Source organism: Ipomoea triloba, chromosome 13 (genome assembly GCF_003576645.1).
Source record: "Ipomoea triloba cultivar NCNSP0323 chromosome 13, ASM357664v1".
Lineage (NCBI taxonomy): Eukaryota > Viridiplantae > Streptophyta > Magnoliopsida > Solanales > Convolvulaceae > Ipomoea > Ipomoea triloba.
The window spans coordinates 1,181,634-1,200,857 of record NC_044928.1 but is presented as its reverse complement, the minus strand read 5'-3'; the positions used below and the strand labels follow the sequence as shown (position 1 = coordinate 1,200,857).

Sequence of the window (19,224 nt, the reverse complement as noted above, 5' to 3'; positions counted from 1 at the left end):
ATTTGGATTTATTTGTGTCATGTGTATAATGTTTTCACTCCTAAATTTACATGTCTCATGTTTTTTCTTAATGGCAACCTATGAGTTGTATGTAACAAAATGTTATGGGAAAGAATGAAATTCAAACAAGTTACCTAAACATAGAATACAGTAAAAGGTACGAATCCAATATGCCTCATTGCAATACAAGGTAATTCGTTTAGTAAGCCTCATCAATATCTTCGCTCTGGCACTCACAAGCCACTATCTAATGTTGCGTTGTTACATTATCTAATCTAAAATACCTCATTTGATGTTGCAGAATAAAATACACCAATTTGCACAGAAACACTGTATGACCTTTCCGTATCTGCATCACTAAAATTAAAACATTTGTTGATGAAGCTCAGCATCCTGCTGTGCTAGTTCTACCATCATGGCCTCATCGAAGAACTTGTTGATGGATACGTCCTCGCTCATTCCCTGACAGTAACAAAAACATTTTAAAATGAGTAATGTGTGTATTTGTTAGTACAACAGATTACAATCTATAATGTATATAACGTTCAAATTCAAATTCTCCGAGTGAGGAGTAAGGACGTGGGATATCAATCAGTAAATTCTCATTAAAATAATACAGAAAGAGCCAAACAAGGACCAAATTAGTAAATTGCATAACAGATCCAGCCATGGTTGAGTAGATACCTTTCTACGCCTTGTCTTCACCATGAATTCACGAGCAAGGTGTTGAATTGGAGCAGGCTCAAGTGGACGAAGAACAATGCTCTTATCCAGAGGATCCCCAGGAACAATACTCCAATGATCAAAAGCGGAGACGCAGAATGCCTGCCCTTGTGTGTGGTACCTCAGGTCCGTCTCAAAACCAAATGATTCAATAACAGGTAAAAATGCCTAGAGCAAAGAGAAGGAAAGACATTACACTTGCGTACCGGTCTAATGCATGCAATAAGTGTCTCCATAGCATCTAAGTATCCCTATGATTTTTAGAAAGCAAACCTTCACAATGTAGGCAGGAGTTCCTGGTTGAGGAACATCTGCTGTAACATGTCCACGCCTGCGTGACAACACTTGGAAAATAGCAGAAACACAGTCTATAGGTGTCTGTATCTGAAATAACAATTACCAAAAAAATAGTTTTAGTACTCCGTATAAGATATACACAACATATAGATGACATTTTATAATTTCCATTTCAAAAGATTAAATCCAAACAAGTTTATGCTACATCTATATAAATAATTCAACTTTGTAGACTACACAGGGACACATAGCATAGACTTTCAATATTCAAGTCCATGAATTCAAAACTCCAGTCTATTAATAAGATGATTTGTATACCATGGAGAGATTTTACAGGTTTTGGTAACTTAAGCAAAGTTATCACATAAGCTACTAAGTTAAACAAACAAATGACAAATATATTATAATATTCAGCTTGTTCCTATGCAACATCAAAGTTGTAGTTTTGGTCTAACAAAATATACCTCCACATAATATACAGGTTCCATAAGCCTTGGGGTAGCCATAAGGAAGGATGAGTAAGCCACCCGTCTTGCGGTTGGGATGATCTGGCCTGTTCCACGGTGCAATGGCTCAGGTGCAATCTTTGCATCAACTATTTTGAATTTGACACCTCTGATGGGCTCATCACAAAGGGGTCCTTCTCGAGCACCCCACTGAAACCTGTTAAAAAGAATTTAGTCCCATTTTGAGAGAAGGACCCTTATCATGAAATATGAAGAGGAAATAGTTTAGGCTACCCTTGTACAACAGAATCCTTAACAGCATTTAATAAACTCTTGTCAACTTCACTTGAAAGGGTATCATCCAGCAAAATGTTAGGTCCCTGTTAGTGCATTGAACCATCAGCAAGCAACACAAACCTCATCATAAGTGAGATCACATCATATAAATATAATTAAAGCAATTCCATAGTGAAAGTTAAACTATATTAGAGGGAAGGCAATTCTGAGATCACATTACCTGCCTATCAGGTCCAAATGCCCAAATAGATCGTGCAGCAAGCAGATCCCAGTCATACTTTGTCTGAAAAAAGTCACCAAGTTTCTTTCGCGGCCAATCTATACTCACAACACCATTCTCAATGTCCTCAGCAAGTCCTTTCTCCAGTGGCTCAGCAATCTATGGAATTCCAAGTGCAACAAGCAAAGTGGGAACTTAAGTTTTCAAGGATTAATAATCCATATATCAGTGCCAAAGAGTCATACCATAGTGATTTTGTTTTTCTTATTAGGAGTTTCAGCAAAGCACTTCATTGAAGAAGACTCCACCACTGTTTCGCAAAAGGAGACAACTGGATCAGCTACCTACATTTATGGAAGAAGGAACAAATCAAGCCATGAATTAAGGAGACATTCAACACAGCAAACAATTCAATACAATGGGTTTAAGAAACACCTTCACTTCCACTTCAGAATATAGCTCTCTAAGGTCCTTCATTATGGAATCTAGGTACAGCTCTCCAGTACCCAAAATTGTGTGCTCTCCAGACTCTTCAACCTTGGTGATTGCAAGAGGATAGCTCTTGCTGATTTTCCTGAGGCCCTCCACCATTTTAGGCAATTCGCTCGGATTTAAAGGCTCAGTTGCTGTTTTCACCACTGGAAGAGTATTGAACTGAAGAGGCCGAAATATGTATACATCGTCATTATAATCAACATTACAAAGTGTTGCAGTTTTCATAATTGAAGCATCAACACCTTCAATCAGAACCCATGAGCCTGGAGGAGCCTTGCTTATAGGTATTCTGTACCGGGCTTGGTATACCCACAACTTTGTTACTTCTTTTATGGTCATATCCTCCTCATCATCTGGTGAATACCCTTCTCCTAGAACACGTAGAGTTTGCCCTGTCATAATTTCTCCACTATAGACCCTACCAAAAGCATCAAAAACACTGCAATCTGACTTGGGATAAAGTTTAGTCACATTAACCATTAAGGGGCCAGCAGGATCGCATTCTTCCATTGCTTGATAAATTACGGAATCCTTTGGACCAGTATATATGTGCTCGACCTTCCTAGCCGCTGCTGCTTTGGCAGACGGAATGTGACGCACCAGCATATCAGTAAAGCCTGTGGCACTACCAAAAACAGCACTACAAGCAAGCCTCAGTAAGGGTCTAACATTTAGCCTGTAAGCTGAATTTGGAAGGGTCACACCAAGCTCTGCCAAAGTTGCTTCAACGCTCTTTTTATGCTCTCCAATTACTTGACTGTAGATCTTATAAAGGGGTTCGAGCACAAACTGCACAAAAGATCTTTCAACACCATTAGCAGGTTGTTTCTTCTTGAAACTTCTGCTATCACTATCAAAGTAGTAGTCTCCCCAAAGCCGAGATGCAAATTTGTCAGCATCAAAAGGTATTCCATGTAGCTTCACATAAAGCTTTGCAAAAGACTGGAGAGTGAAGGACCATCCAGCAGTGGCACTTGCAAAACAAACATTTCCAAGAGCAGGATCAATGAACTGGGCATTTCCAGCTGTGGAAGATGCTGCAGTGATATGGGTATTGATAACTTCGATAGTATGTCTCAGCTTAAAGTAGGCATCCTTGGGGGGTAGTTTTAGTTCAGTTATCAGCCTGTCAACCTGAATAACCAAAATTTTTTAAGAAGAAACTACAGTTATTAGGCATAGAGAGAGAGCGCTCACAATATCATAGAACTTCAAGTGATACAATGCAGAAAGAATAGCTTCAAATCACATATCGGCAGAGCATACCTTATTAATTACAACAACTATGGGAAGGCGCTCTTGGATTGCATGTTTTATAGCTCTCTCAGTGTTTACCTGTTAACATGTGGATATAAAAAGATTTATCTAGAATCATTTTCATCAAGACATCAACAAGCAACGACTATGATAATAAGCAAATATGTCAAGTGATAAAACTCACAATTCATCTAACTCATACATAGAAGAGACTAGAGCAGCTAACTGGCAACAAGAAAGACAGTGGAGATGAATATAACATGGTTAAGGTCCAAATATATGATCAATCCACCTGGGACATTTAAAAATTCTACTTTATACCTTAACAAGTTCATGGTAGTTTAGTTTTTGCACCGACTCAAATTTAAATATTGGATGCAACTCCTTAAGATGAATTATGGCAGTAATTAACCATGTAAAATAAGAAAGAAAATATTTGAGAAATGCAGAAATTAGGGAAGAGACTGTGGATAAATTAAATAAAATATACTATTCAACAGAAAATTTGAACAATCTACCATCAGAAACCTATGCTCTAGTACTTTCATGAATGAACAGAAATTACCATCACTCCTTCAACAGCATCAACAATCAAGACTGCACCATCAGCAAGTCTAAGTGCAGCAGTCATTTCATCAGAGAAGTTGACATGACCAGGGGTATCCATAATGTTACAGAGGTATGACTTGGAGTTACTATCTTCAAGCACTAATGTCATTGGAACAGCCTTGATTGAGATCTTCCTTTCTTGCTCATCAATTCTTGTATCAGTATACCTCATATGCTTCTCACTGTTTTGGTCAAACGTAGATATGTGGTGAGTTTGCTCCACCAGCATATCCATAAACAATGTCTTCCCATGATGCAAGTGCCCAACCAAAGCAACATTCCGTACCAGTGCCGGGTTCGACATGAGACCAAGAAGAAACTGAGTCGAAACATAAGTAGACGAATCCTTGACGCCCAATTCAAACTTCAAATTCTTAACAGGCTTGATTATCGGTTGCTCAAGGGGCTGTTCATCTTCATCCATCACCAATGTCTCAACTTCTTCCCCATAAACCTCTTCTGCAGTAGGATAATACTTCTTGTCTTCAGCAAGCACAACTTGATTATCCATATCAACATCATCCGGGCTCATTAGCCACCCATTCGAAGCTCCATTTTCGCGTTCACCATCAGACGCAGCCTCGTCAACGTCGTCCCTGTCAGGCAGCTCCTCATCTTCGTCCTCCCGGTCACTATCCCGGTCGGACTCAATCTCCGGTCCAATATAATTACCGAACTCATCATACAAACTATCATCCATAGCTAACTAACGAAATCCTCTACCTAACACAAAAAAGCACTGCATATAAAAAGGAGGATAGTATAAACCATTCATAGCCAATATCTAATAGATGTAAAATGTGGTACCTGAAAAATGAAGCGGCGGACTAGGTGGCCGCAGGCAAGCTTCCGAAGCTCTTTCCGATGCGAAGCGCTTCGAGTATTGTCTGGAAATCTGGAATCTTTCACTGAAGATTGCTAGCTGCCGAAACTAGGGCTTGGGTTTTAAGAGGAGATGGCGAACTGTGTAGAGCAGGAAGACAGGGGTTTTAGTATGTATGTATAAAACGTCGTCGTTTGTTTCTGGTTAAGTAAAATTAAGAAAACATTTTTACATTTTTTGTCCTAGCCTCTTAGGCTCCAATTATGTCCGTTGTACACTTAATACATACTTAGTCCATACTTATATGTGTGATCATCTTTTGACCTTGTGTAAAATAATGAGTTTAGTTTTTTATGAATTAAATTCATCATTTTATAAAGTGCTATATTAGTCATAGAAATAGTCTATATAGGATTAAAATTATCACTTCACTTATAATTTAGGAGTTAAAAAATACGGAGTAACAACTAATAATACATACAAAGACTAAGTTTGAATCTCAGGTACAATTGGAGAGCCAAATATATATTTTTTTCTAAAATAAATGAAAATGCTATTAGCCTACACCTACTTGGATTCTATGTTTTGTGACTCGGCATCCCTGATTGTAGTTTACACCTTATTCATTCACCAGCAATTATGCCATGTACCATAGACCCGAGTCAAAATAAACAATTTATATAATGATTTGTGAACATTCAGTATGTAAATTATGATCATTTAGTATATAAATATTTAAATATTCAGAAAGTAAATTGTAAACATTCGTTATATAAATTGGTTCACGGAATAATTTGCCCCATTTCACACCCCTTTCACCATATTCTTTTTAATTGCGTTTGAACCCCATAAGTTATGCATAATTGTGAAAACGGTGGTTTTGAAGCTTGAAGGCGCAAAAAGAGCCAAATTGAGAAACTGAGATGTGTGTGTTTCATGCCACGCAGACACACCTCTGTTTCGCCATCATCACCATTCCTTCTCCCGCCACCCCGGGCCCCCGGTCCTCCTCCCCGCCACCGCCGTGACAAGAAGAAGAAGAGGATCACAGACCACGGAGGGTGTTGGGTCCGATGGGTTCGAGCCACAGCCGTATTGGCTCGCGCCCGCGTCGTCCCAGTGGCAGCCGCGCTCCCAAACGCTCATTATCCTCTATTTTCATCTGCGGCGCATCCCTTCCTCACTCATCTTCCAATGAGGTATAATATCTATATGTCTCTGCACCTATGGGCTTCTTTTTTTGTTTTATTTTATTTTGATTCTTCTAAGGTTTTGAAGATCTTTGACGGATTACCCATTTCATGTCTTTTCTGTGTTTGTTTGTTTGTTTCGATATGAATTATTGCATTTTGGGATGGACCTATAAATGGGATTTGCTTTCTTTACTATGGTGAGTGCTTGAAATGACAGTGGGAGGCTAGATAATTGCATAAGTATATACACAATAAAGAAAACAATGTTGCAGGAGTTATGGTGGTAGTCGGTTTTAGCTGATACAATTGGTAATTTGGTATTAGTAAGAAAAATACAAACTTTGGGAGTTTGGGGTATGGTAGTGTGATGTTTTTGTTCCAAAGGAGAACAATGCGATTTAGAAGATGAGTTGAATGGAATGGGTGCATGTCGCTGAAGGTAAAGTGTGTTGTTTAGGGATGATTGACTAGGTGATGTTTGAATAAGTGTTCTATTGATAGTTCTGGCCTGTAGGTTGCAGGTGAATTTGTATTTTAGGCCAAAAGATTGGGAACTAGTAAAAATCATATTATGCCGGTTCATAATTTGTTGGCTTTAAGGGACTACCATAAGCTGTGTTGGAGAAGAACTTAGTAAGATGCTAAGAACTTGAGTAAAAACGATGTGCCAATTAGTCATTGCATTTGGTTTGAGAGCAAGTTTGGAGCTGGCGAGCTGCATACAAGAAGTATCCATAATTGTCACTAAGAAGCAGCTCCATGAATACGGTGTCTGAGAATTCATAACCAAACTGTTACATGAGCAAGTTTTATGCTCATCCTGTTTGGACCTGAGTTTGAGTAACACAGAGTTTTCAAAGTTAGAGCCTAAAGTTCTATATCATGAGAAGTCTGTTTCTTTTATATTTTTCAAGATTTCTCCTAACTTAGTTAAACACCAGTGTACATTGATTTTTGTCTTGAAGAGACTGAGGTTAATTCCCTCGGTTTTTGGGTCCACTATGTAGCACCCTAGTGGGTTCACATCAATTTGTGCTTCTGTTTTCTGTTATTATTATTTTTTAAAACTCTTTACTAATGTCTTCTTTGGGTATCAGATGGCGGCTTGCTGCTTGAAAATGAGGAATTCATATCATCATGTGGTTTATGTTCATATTAAAAAAAAAAACAAAAAAACAAAACAAAACAACGCTGCAAATGTTCTGCAACATTTGACATCAACTAGGTAATTTAGACCTTTTAGTCTGAATTCATATTAGTGTTTGTGCACTCTGTAGGAGGAAGATGTTCCAGCTGGATTGCCAGCGAATTCTGCAAAACATATTGACCAGCAAAAGCTGCAAAATCCAATGAAAAGTGTTGCTTCCACATTTAATTCTGGAACTGAAACTGGAGTTTCATCTGGGGAAAATGTTCTTAATTTTGAGGGCTCTTTATTTGAAGACGATTCCAGAAGTGTTGAGGGAGGTAATAAAGGAGAAAGACTGCCTGAGAATATGGAAGTAGTTGCTCCTGATAATATTGGTACTGGAAGCTCTGGTACAATAGCGGTGGATCAACCATTTTATTTTCCAACCTCTTCAAATACTATGATAAATAGAGAAAGCTCTGAAACTCAAATATGTTCAGGGAATGAACATATGCATCAGATTTGTGGTGATTCCATCCAACCTAGCAGTGCATCACCCTATGGGATTGTAGAATCTTCAAGTAATGGGGATTTAATTGGAAACCAAGCAAGTGCATTTTTTGTCTTCAATAATTCCGGTTCTTCTTCTTCTAGATCTGCTTTTTCGGATTCCTCACTAGCTTCATATTCACCTGGATATGATGCATGTCAAGATATAATTCCTTCAAGTCTAGAGTTCCTGATGCCGGAGAGGGAACAGAGCCCAAGACTTGGAGGCATGCTTCACGTTGGAATGGTGGGTATCTCTTCCAATGTCCATCCTAGTAGTTCTGCTGAGATAAATAGTCGTGGAGCAAGACGCAATAGTAGAAGACTATTTTGGGATTCTTTGTCAAGGAGGAGTAATGCTGATTCCAGCACCTTCATCTTTGTAAATGATAATACAGATGATGTATGGTCTCGTGAGAGATTGCTGCTTGAATTTCATGATGATTCATTAGGATCAGGGGCAGGAAGGGACTTCGGGTGGCCTGGAAGTCAAGCTCCTGCTAATAGTGATCAACAACGACAATCAAGATCAGAGGTGATGTTTGATATCCAATCTAAATAATCTCGAATCCTTTCAAGAAGAGCTGTTCACATTATGATGGATGCATATTTTGTTGGTTATTTGGTAATGTCAGATAGTTTTAGATTTTTCCTATGAACATTTTTTATTGCAAGTATTATTATTGTTTTTTTTTTTAAATTTAAATTCCTATGGGATAATTCTTGATTGTTTTAACAAGTCTGAGTTATTTTTATCCTTGCAGATGTGGGGAAGACTTTCCAGTGATCTTAGTGCTAGCAGTCATCAAACTACAAGCTGTCCAACTGGTATTCATCTTCATGGCCCATGTTCATGTGAGTCAATGTTGGTGGCTCGGGAATCTAGCTCTCGTCGCGTTTCCGGAATGTTCATGCTTGCTGAAGCATTATTTGAGGTAATCATTGTTGGCTAAGCATTTCCCTTTTCTCCTTGGGATCTGAATTCATTCTTCCATATTATCTGACTCTTCTCTAAACTCGAAGCCTGTTTGACAATGTTCTTGGAATGTTGTAAAAAAAAGTCGGAAAATCTTATCCTATTTTCTCATATAACTGTAAAAAAAAAAACAGCTAAACAAAGACATTTTTTTGTAGTAGTAGCTATTGTATATGAGTTTAGCTATTGGAAGATTTAGAACCTATAATTTGAATTGAAGGCTACTATCTCAAACTGTCAGTATTTACTAGTCCAAAAAAAAACATTGTTATGGGTATTATATTTTGCCACAATCTTTGTTCTATTGGTAATTAAGTCATCGAGAAGTATCCAACTGTTCGGTGCTTGATATGCAGGTACTGAATGAAATGGATCCCTTGTCACTTTCTTTATCTATGGTTTCACTTCCTGCGCCAGAGTCAGTTGTTGATTCTTTTCAAGTGAAAAGTTACTCGAAGAATGAGGGATTTGCTATTGGGAATGATGTAACCCAGTGAGTTTATCTTTTCCTTTAACCATCTGCTCGGTCTAGTTTGAAAGGCAAGAAAATTGGTGAAGAAAACTCGTAATTAGTGTGGTGCGAGTAGTTTGGTATGCGGATGTACGATTCTGTATTGTGCTTCTGTCAGGTCGAAAATCAGTGGATGTTAGCATATGATTTTACCCGTGAATTTTCTGTATAGGTGTAACATATGCTTGGCTGATTATGAGGAAGGAGACGAGATACGAGTACTCCCGTGTCACCATGAGTTTCACATGGAATGCGTTGACAAATGGCTGAAAGAGATACATGGGTAGCACTTTAACTCTCTATAAACTTTTCATTCTGCATTTCTGTTACTGTCATTTTGCCATTAAGGAAAGTACACTTCTGGTCTTGTAATGCGTTATTCTTTTACATTTTCATGCTTCAGCGTGTGCCCACTCTGTCGTGGAGATGTTCGTTTGCAGGGGTCTACTTCAAACTCAGAAGGCGTCCATTCCCTGTAAGCTGTGTTCTTGATAGCAAGCAAGGTCGGGAGAGGAAAGGGGGCGCCAAAATACAACTCATTTCTTCATCGTTATTGGTAAATAGTTATGGAATGGAAGGAAATGAAGCGGCTTTTACTTGGCATTGTAGTAGGGACGGAAAGAAAATATAGCCAAACCGAGATCTATTATCATCGCCTTTATGAAGTCGAGGCTTTCTTGAGTTCAATATCGGCAATGACTTTCATGACTCTGGTTTGGTGCTTTTCTTCGTTTTCGCTGTCCTCAAAACCAAGGACTAGCGCTTCCCTCCGGCTTCATCGGGCACAATGTTGAGAGAGATTTAGTAAAATAAGGTGGATTTGGTCTTGTATACAAGATTCAAGAAGTGTATTTCAATATTTCAATCAAGTGAAAGAATTAGTACATGTCTTTTTATCATATCGTTTATATATATGTGAAAAATCTATGTTATTATACGATATGGTGTCTTAATCTAAAACTAGCAGTTATGGTAAAGAATCTATGCTTTCATTTGATACAAATGTTATTGTAGACAGGCCAGATGTTGGTGCGAACAACTGAATAAGGGATCTATTCACTTCGAACATAATCTTTACGCTGTCGTTGTCAAATTTCGAACATTGGTCTCTTTTCTCAAATATTGTCTACTGAACCATTAAGTTAAGTCTATGTGGACTTTCTGTTGCTTCTCTTGTACATATATAGACTGGTAGTTGGTCATTCTATTTTCTATTGACATCAACAATTTTATCTAGTTTATTACCAATGAAGACAATTTATCTGTTTACCATGGAATGAGTTTCAACCACTTTATTGTTGTCATGACTCTGCAAACTACCTTATGAAGATTACATACGACGGTCTAAACCAAAAGAGTGTTGACAAGAATCAAATTCATAACCTTTAGATAAAATTATATTCTACCCACTTAATTAACCTTTAGATAAAATTATATTCTACCCACTTAATTACTTATTTCAGGGGACGTTGATGACCTTTGAATGAATGAATAGTGATAAGAAAAATGTTAATGAGCTTATCAAGAAATGTATATACTTTTATTTAAAAAATAATAATTGTTAACAATTAATGGTTAGTTATAATATAAAAAAATATTTAAAAATATAAAATATAATTTTCAAATGTATACTGCAAATTTAATAGTATGAAATATATATATAAAAGCTATTTACAACTATTTCTCAAGGTTTCTAAGTCAATGACTATATTAGGGCTCGTTTGGTTCGCGGAAAATATTTGAAGGGAAGTGGAAGTGAAATTTCGTGGAAAAGTAGTTACTAGGAAGATAAATTATGTTGTTTGGTTGGTGGAAAAGAAGTTGCTGGGAAGATAAATTCTGTTGTTTGGTTAGATTTAAAATGGTAAGGAATAATATGTAAAAAGACACGTATACCCTTATTATTATTATTATTATTATTATAATTATTATTATTATTAACCTAAATAAATAAACCATTATTATAATTATTATTATTATTAACCTAAATAAATAAACCAGTAAACCACAGTCCACATCCCAGTTTATTAAACCACAGTCCACATCACCACAGTCCACATCCCAGTTTATTAAACCACAGTCCACATCCAATTTGGGGGCCCAATAATGAGAATACAATTAGGTTTTTCTTCACTCATCATTCTCTGGTTGAAAGATGAAGTAGTCCGCAGAGCAAGAGAAGCAGAGGCGGCGAGGCGGGAGCGGCGGCGAGGGCGGAGGCAGGCACAGCGATGCGGAGGCGGAGAGCTGAGGCGGCGACTGGCTAGGCGGGAGCGACAAGGGCATAGGCGGAGGTGGCCGGCGGCGACCGGAGGCGGTGACTAGCGAGTGGTGTTTTGTTAGCTTTCCAGTTTGGCAGGGAAGAAGACGAGGGAGGAGGAAGAGAACAGAAGAGGAGGAAGAAGAAATCAAGGGTAAAATAGTCTTCACAACCCAATTTTTCTCCCCAAAAGCACCGGAAAACAAAATCCTAGGGTGTAGCTCGGATTTTGTATTCCTCTCAAATGAGGAATTGTAGTTCCAATGGAAAACGAAGTTCTAGTGAACCAAACATCAGAAAATTACAATTTCGGAACCTACTTCCCGTGGAAGTGCACTTCCGGCCAACTTCCTGCCAACCAAACATGGCCTTAATAACATTTGACAAAAATAAAGTTATAGTGATATAATGACAAAGAAAATATTAATGAGCCTCTCATTATATATATATATATATATATATATATATATATATATATATATATATATTGTCACATACCTCTCATTGATTGAGTAGGAGGTGATAAAGAAACAAAGAAAAATAATGTCTAGTAACCTATAATATAAAGAAAAATAATGTCTCGTAACCTATAATAATTAATAATTAATGGTCAATTGTCACGTCAAGAAATATATAATGTAATTTTACAACGCATAGTACAATCTAAAAGGAATGAAAATTATATAAAAGTCATTACTAGTTCATAAATAAATAGAGATATACCAATAATGACATGCTATGCATGTAAAACGGTAAAACAATTTTTGAGGGAGTAATCCAGTGGGGTAGTTCAAGTGACAAGTGAGCTCTCTTTGCAGGGCCAGTCCTGAGGGGGGTTCAGGGTGGGCTCTGCCCAGGGCCCATCTCTATAGGGGGCCCATAGGCCATAAGATATACGGAGTATTATATATATATAATATATATTACTTATTATATATTTTAAAAAATATGGTTAATTGTTTCTGGAAGTGGATAACTGAACTCACAAAGATTGAAAGGGACGTTGTCGCACACCCACCGCTCACGCCGCCCATGAGTATAAGGGCCACCGGTCGCGCCTACGCCACACCAACTACTCAAATACTTAAAAATTTTCGATTGGCTGATTCAGATTGATTGATTCATATAAGTGCCAGTTGCTTTTGTTCCTTTTTTTTTTTTTTGTTAAGATCGATTTTATAATAATTTTTTTGAGTTAATTTCATTTTTGGTCCAATAATTATAGGTGGCAATCCACTTTTAGTCATTTTTTATCAAAACATCCATTTTTTGTCCTAGTATTACTGTGACATAACCATTTTTTGTCCTCTATCAACAAAATTGTTTAAATTTCATTAAATACAAGGGCATTTTGATCTTCAATTATGGATTTTTTTTTAAAATAAACATAAAAAATAGTGGGTCTACCTACTTTGTATAAAAAAGATCTAAATATTCTTGTATTTAATGACATTTCAACGATTTTGTTGATAGAGGACCAAAACTGGTCATGTTACAATAATATTAGGACCAAAAGTGGATGTTCTGATAAAAAAGAACTAAAAGTTGAATGTCACCTATACAATATTGCCTAAAAATATTCATCCGGAAGTGAAAAAAGAAAAAGAATTAAACAAATTGATCATCCGGAAACAAGTTCTATTCATATAGGGGCCCTTTTTTTAATTTCGCCCAGGGGCCTATAAAACCTTTGGACCGGCCCTGTCTCTTTGTGGGGAGGAATTTCAGGAGAACCCGAGTTTAATTCCCACAAGTGACGATTGCCCCTGAGCCAGCTCTTATGCCTCTAAATTTACCAAAATTTTTTTTTTTTTGAGGGAGTTAAAATTATTTTAACTATTTCTCGAGACTTCTTAAGTCAATGACTTTATTATTGTTTCATTAATTAATGACATTTGACCCCAAAAAAAGAAAGTCACAATAGTATTAATGATGGTGCCGGAGTCGGTCCTCTATTCTTTTTTGTACAATTTTCGGGGATTTTCAGTCCCTAGACGCGTTTATCAATCAAATTTTGGCTTATTAAAAAAAATTAAAAAAAAGTACCAAAAATATATAAAAGAAAGTATAGAAACACAATACAATACTAATAATACCGAAAATTATATAAAAAAATCATTGCTATTTCACTTTTGTTCAATAACAAATAGCAATACAACAATAGCACCGCAATTGAAACGAATTAAAATCTAATTCGTCTAAATACTGATAAATTAACTATTTTACTAAACATGATCATTTTCATGACTAATGACTATTTCTCCAGGTTTCTCAAGCCTTGAAGCCCAGAATTTGTGACGCAACACAACTTATTGAGGCCAGTATTCTTCAACCCCAAGTCCACCCTCTTCAAAATACCCATTTCTGGCCTATTCCCATTCCTGCAAAAATTTCAAGAGAGTAGAAAAAGGGAAGATTTCCATTAAAAATTCTGTCTTTATTCTTGTTCTTGGAATGATTCCATTCCTGCTACTCCAACTGAGTGTCATTGGTACTAAAAATTCCCATTTTACCTCTTGTGATCTGGTTTCCATCTAGCTCTAAGCTTCTCATCCAATCTCTGCTTGGCTTCTCTGGCAACCTCACCCATCATCTCATCATGGTAGGCCCGTGTTAATCCACTCCCCTGCTAATGATTCACAAAAACATCAAAAAACAATCAGAGAATAGACCAAAGTTTGAAACTCAGTAGTAATACTGTGGAATTATGTCTAAAGTGGACAGATCCTTGGTCTGTCTGCTGAACTACTGAATTATCGTGATTTATTTAATCAGATTCAACCTTTTTGGGAAAGGAGAAGAAAAAACAAAAACATCATTAAAGACAGCAAATCTTGAAAGAGTTGTGGGGATTGGTACCATGGAAGGGGATGAGTTGTTGCTAGTGTACAAACAAAAGAAGGATTTTCTTGTGCTTGAGAAATAGGCAGATGGAGAAGAGGGTGAATCCAACAACACCCTATTGCTCTGATGAAGCCTCCTCCTCCTTGCACACTCAACACCAGGGAGACTGCCAGACATTTTTCAAGAAAATTGAAGAGAAAATTCTTTGGAAAAGTTTTGGTCTTTGTCTATGATGTTGGGAAAGTTTTGTGGAGATTGAGGAGAAGTTTGTTTGGTTCTTCTTGAGCTAGAAATTACGTTTGGGGGAATTGAGGATTGCGTGAATACGAAGTTGTTTGGATGTAGAACGCAGAAAACATGATGAAATAGTAGGGAAATTAGGAGGAAACTTCAGGTTTCAAAAAAAAAAAACAAGAAAAAAGGAGGAAACTTCAAAGAAAGTGGGTGGTATATTTCTTAATTTGCCCTCCTTCACCCAACCCCCAGGCCCCATCAATTCTTGCCATGTCAGCATTGGGGACAGGTGGATTAAGTTCCGTTTAAATAACATTTTTATCCAAAAAGAGTAAAGAGTTTAGGAGTATTTAAAGATTTCAGTCTGTTGCCAAAGACTTTGTAATTGAGCGGTCTGATTGTGACTATTTCAAATAAAAGGTCATAGGTTCAAATAGTTAGTAAGGTATGGTAGGCAGCTTGAGGTATCAGATTTAAGTTTACTTTTTGGGCGCTGGTAATGAGGTTTTACCCAAAATATATTAATTTGTTTCATGATGGATATACTTAAATATATATGTCTATGATCAATTGACTCCTAAAATTATTTTATTTATTTATTTGCATGAAGTTTTGCCGTATATTATTTGTTATTATGTATTTTGATGTTTAATTCGTTTAGTATCCCCTTTACGGAATAATACAAAAAAATAACTATATTATCTTTCTTGATATAAACTATTATTGGTGGAAATTAAAGCAGAAGTGTAGGAAGTTGCTAGGAAGGCCGCGAGAAATTTCTCCGTGGGCTCTTCCGTGAGACGGGTCGAAGCAACATGCAAATAAGGGATAAACTATATAAGGGATAAACTACAAATAAGTCATCATACTATTTGGGAACAAGCAATTAAACCATTCAACTCAAATAACTCCCAAATAAGCAATTAAGTAATTTAAACTGAAAAAACTAGCAATTAACCCATTTTTTAATTTTCCTTCCGGCACCACCACTTTACGGGGTTTATGTTTCAATTTTGAGTTAATTCATTTTTTATCATAGATTTATAGATGACAATTTATTTTTAATTCTTTTTCAAAACATTCACTTTGGCTTTTATTATCAAAAATCGAGACATTTTGATTTTATTTTATTTAATACAAAGTGGCCCACTATATATATATATTTTTAAAAGTCATAATTGAAAACCTTTTTTTTTAGTACTACTTGACTCACGTCAATGCAACAGGCCTCCACTGTGGGAGTGTTAATATTTGGGAGTGTTAATCGGGACACCTGATGCCATTTGGCCATAATTGAAAACTTTAAATGCCTTTGTATTTTACTTTGTTGATGGATGACAAAAAATGGTATACCACAAATCCACAATAATACTATGACCAAAAGTAATATTTTTTTGAAAAAAGACCAAAATGGGATTGACACCTATAAATTTAGAATAAAAATAAAATTAACTCTTCAATTTTTAATAGTATGATAATATGGAAACTATATAAAAGAAGTTAATATAATATGCAAAATTAAAAATGACAAAAGAGGAAATTACTATTTTTGGAAAAAATAATTATTATTAATTGTAATGAGAAGAGGATGTTCTAATGAATTGATGATTCGATAAGTCCTTATTTATGTAAAAACAGAAAAAAAAAAAAAGGAGAGAAAATGGTAAAACAAATGATGGAGAACAACTTGTGGTTGTGATCTTGGAGCATGGAGAAATGGAATGCAACCAATGCTACAGCTGATCCGAGTTGAACTAATTTACCTATCTTGTATAATTTATGGACTATCACATGAACATGTCAAGTTTATTTAATGAACATTTTTTTATTACAAAAAAAAAAAAGGAAAAAAAAAAGAAGAGAATATATGTACGAATTAACTTAGTTGTGATGAGTCATCTCGAGATAAAGATTTTAACATGTATTTGAGCATTATTAATTGATTTTGGACTAACAATTCACATATAAGCAATGAAAGGAAACATGGGAATATTAGACAATTGTATGGAAGTGGTAACATTAACAAATCAAAAAACAGTACCAAATTTCATTAACTAATCTACAAATATTGCATATGGTAGTGAAAAAAAAAAATTATATTGTACAAAATTAAATTTTGAATTTGAATTATTCTAGCTCCAATCTCCACCACTTGTTAACTTGCCACCAACAAACCTCCAATGATCTTGGGAGTTACTTGCTACTGCCTGGGTTGCCCTTGTTCGCCACTTTTGCTTGGCTACAACATTTACCATAATACACATACAAAAAAAAAAAGAAGAATATATCAGTTAAGCACACTTTCAAGTAGGGGTAACAGACTAACAGGTTACCAGTAGGTCGTAATAGAAGAAAATATATCAAGTATGTATGTATGTACCTTTCTTACATAGGAGGTTTAAATGCCTTAATTCTTCCAGCTTAGTCATCAATCAAAATATCCATTACTCGGTTGAATGGTAGACTTCTGAACAACCTTTAATTTCCTCGACTGAAATTGAACATCACCACCAAACATGTCGAAATCTTTCGGACTTATGCTATACTCTTTAGTAGGTTTTATGCTGTCATCAACCTTCTTTAGAAAATTGAAGATATCAGGATCAGCATAAGCATTTTGCGTAGTGGAGAGAGCAACCATAACCATAAAAAACACTACAAGAAGCTTTTGGTTGGTAGCCATTATTGTGATACTTTGTGTATCTCTGGCTTTTTGGCTTTTATTCCTTTGCTTGCTTAGTAGTGCTTTTGTTGGGTGATTTGGGAGAAATGGAATGGCTATTTATAGTGGTGATCATAAGATTGGATTATCCTAAGATTTGGTCAAAGGTAATCCAATATGTATGGGTTACCTTATGATTTTTCATTGTTTTAAGATGAGATTTTAATGCTAAGACTACTGATTAACTAGTGGACATCCAAAACTTAAGCAACAACCCAAAAAATAAAATAAAACAAAATAAAAATAATTGATTTTCTAAATAATTTGTATAAGCCTGCTGTATATAATGTGAGCCCTATATATTAAATATATAAAGAGATACACATCATTTTTTTGGGTAACAAGGAACTTACATATTAACAAAAGTCAAAATTTATTTATTTTTTTTAGAATTTGTAATTTATGAGTTTAAAGTATTTCTTTAATAAACTATTGTGTTTCATTTTTTAGAATTTATTATTTAATTTGAGTACTCGAATCCAGAATAACGTAATATTTTTTGTGTACCACTTGGCAAAACACTAATTACGCTAGACTATATAGAACTTATAGCTTATAAGCTCTATCTGATAAAACATAGCAACCTTAAAATAATAGCTTATTTTGAAACACTCTTCAAGCTAGTAACGTTCTACAAAAAGTTATTGGCTATTAACATTTTTCCCTTTTTTATTTTCATTAATTTATAAAAATAACACAATTTATCCTTGTCTAATTAAAATCACCATATCTAAATATTTTCTAAACATTTTTTGTGTCTTAATTCTTTACCGTCCGTCAAGTGGAGCCATCGAGAACCCATTGTTATTTAATATAAATGAAAAATATTTCTCTATTTAAATATCTAATGAATGGATAAGATTAAAACAAATAGATATGAAACTATAAATATATTAAAACATTTCATCTTTAATCTATTTCATAACATATTTTAAAATACACAAAAATTAAATTCAATATTTCTACTTTAATATGAGATGCTTAATCATAAATTAAATGTGAAATATATATATATATATATATATATATATATATATATATATATATATATATTTAGAATTTAAATTGCAATATATATCAATATTTATATAAATTTGAATATATAAATTAATAAAAATATCATTTTATGTCTTTTTACACTTATCATCTTATTCAATAGATAATTTTACCAAACACTTTAATTTCAATTAGTTAGGTTATTAGCTACTAACTTTTCAACTTCAACTACTACATACTTTCATCCAATTCATTAAAACCCGATTAAATATTAAATAATTAAAATATACATTACAAATAAATAAATAATATTTACTTATATAAATGTTGTGGGTGCATTTATTTATATAATGTATAATTTTATATACTAAAAGAAAATTTTTTGTTTATTTTTTATGTGTCACATTATTAATATTTTAAGTGACAAGAAACCCGCAACTATGAGGAAATTCGCAACCACTATCTAAAGGTGTGCACAACCTGCCTTGTGATGTTACATTCTTATTGATGATTATGAATATGAATTTTTAGTTAAATTTTAATTAACATTATTATATTTTTTTTTTGACTTATCACATTTTGCATATAAAATTATATTAATTAATTTTACAATAGTAGGTTACCTATAGTTCAAACTAAGAAT

General features: G+C 35.0%; 3 protein-coding genes and 1 long non-coding RNA gene across 6 annotated transcripts; 1 reads left to right on the top strand and 3 right to left on the bottom strand.

Moving 5' to 3' along the window:
* Window positions 1-117: 117 nt before the first annotated feature.
* LOC116001935 (110 kDa U5 small nuclear ribonucleoprotein component CLO) lies at window positions 118-5,293 on the bottom strand. The gene is made up of 11 exons (XM_031241903.1): window positions 5,152-5,293; window positions 4,301-5,067; window positions 3,745-3,813; window positions 2,419-3,612; window positions 2,229-2,327; window positions 1,984-2,142; window positions 1,761-1,846; window positions 1,485-1,683; window positions 997-1,107; window positions 685-891; window positions 118-462 (listed from the first exon to the last, which is right to left on the bottom strand). Exons 2-11 carry the CDS (start codon window positions 5,042-5,044, stop codon window positions 364-366), a joined length of 2,967 nt encoding a protein of 988 aa, XP_031097763.1. The 5' UTR covers window positions 5,045-5,067; window positions 5,152-5,293; the 3' UTR covers window positions 118-363.
* A 777-nt stretch (window positions 5,294-6,070) lies between these two features.
* Window positions 6,071-10,462, top strand: LOC116001575. Of its 2 annotated transcripts, none has more exons than XM_031241460.1 (6): window positions 6,071-6,366; window positions 7,638-8,573; window positions 8,803-8,973; window positions 9,371-9,507; window positions 9,698-9,808; window positions 9,929-10,462. In XM_031241460.1, exons 1-6 carry the CDS (start codon window positions 6,241-6,243, stop codon window positions 10,002-10,004), a joined length of 1,557 nt encoding a protein of 518 aa, XP_031097320.1. In that variant the 5' UTR covers window positions 6,071-6,240; the 3' UTR covers window positions 10,005-10,462. The 2 variants fall into 2 exon arrangements, with proteins under 2 accessions (XP_031097320.1, XP_031097321.1); XM_031241461.1 differs by having other exon boundaries at window positions 6,294-6,366; window positions 7,620-8,573.
* Window positions 10,463-13,869: 3,407 nt separating this feature from the next.
* LOC116002574 lies at window positions 13,870-15,032 on the bottom strand. 2 transcript variants are annotated; one of them, XM_031242740.1, is made up of 3 exons: window positions 14,645-15,023; window positions 14,299-14,414; window positions 13,870-14,166 (listed from the first exon to the last, which is right to left on the bottom strand). In XM_031242740.1, exons 1-3 carry the CDS (start codon window positions 14,804-14,806, stop codon window positions 14,040-14,042), a joined length of 405 nt encoding a protein of 134 aa, XP_031098600.1. In that variant the 5' UTR covers window positions 14,807-15,023; the 3' UTR covers window positions 13,870-14,039. The 2 variants fall into 2 exon arrangements, with proteins under 2 accessions (XP_031098600.1, XP_031098601.1); XM_031242741.1 differs by having other exon boundaries at window positions 14,024-14,166; window positions 14,299-14,411; window positions 14,645-15,032.
* Window positions 15,033-16,853: 1,821 nt separating this feature from the next.
* LOC116000921 lies at window positions 16,854-17,602 on the bottom strand. The gene is made up of 2 exons (XR_004094188.1): window positions 17,244-17,602; window positions 16,854-17,102 (listed from the first exon to the last, which is right to left on the bottom strand). It is a non-coding gene; the product is annotated as an uncharacterized LOC116000921 (long non-coding RNA).
* Window positions 17,603-19,224: the final 1,622 nt, after the last annotated feature.

Bases quoted from the DNA above. Each gene is read 5' to 3' on its own strand.
- LOC116001935 (XM_031241903.1), bottom strand. From the start codon at position 5,044: ATGGATGATAGTTTGTATGATGAGTTCGGTAATTATATTGGACCGGAG. The intron at 2,328-2,418 runs GTGTTTCTTAAA...CCATAAATGTAG, and splicing joins ATTCTGAAGTGGAAGTGAAG to GTAGCTGATCCAGTTGTCTC. The intron at 1,684-1,760 runs GTAGCCTAAACT...TCTTTTTAACAG, and splicing joins AAGGATTCTGTTGTACAAGG to GTTTCAGTGGGGTGCTCGAG.
- LOC116001575 (XM_031241460.1), top strand. From the start codon at position 6,241: ATGGGTTCGAGCCACAGCCGTATTGGCTCGCGCCCGCGTCGTCCCAGT. The intron at 6,367-7,637 runs GTATAATATCTA...TGCACTCTGTAG, and splicing joins CTCACTCATCTTCCAATGAG to GAGGAAGATGTTCCAGCTGG. The intron at 9,508-9,697 runs GTGAGTTTATCT...TTTTCTGTATAG, and splicing joins ATTGGGAATGATGTAACCCA to GTGTAACATATGCTTGGCTG.
- LOC116002574 (XM_031242740.1), bottom strand. From the start codon at position 14,806: ATGTCTGGCAGTCTCCCTGGTGTTGAGTGTGCAAGGAGGAGGAGGCTT. The intron at 14,415-14,644 runs GTACCAATCCCC...GTGAATCATTAG, and splicing joins ACAACTCATCCCCTTCCATG to CAGGGGAGTGGATTAACACG. The intron at 14,167-14,298 runs GTAAAATGGGAA...AAATTTTTGCAG, and splicing joins TGGAAACCAGATCACAAGAG to GAATGGGAATAGGCCAGAAA.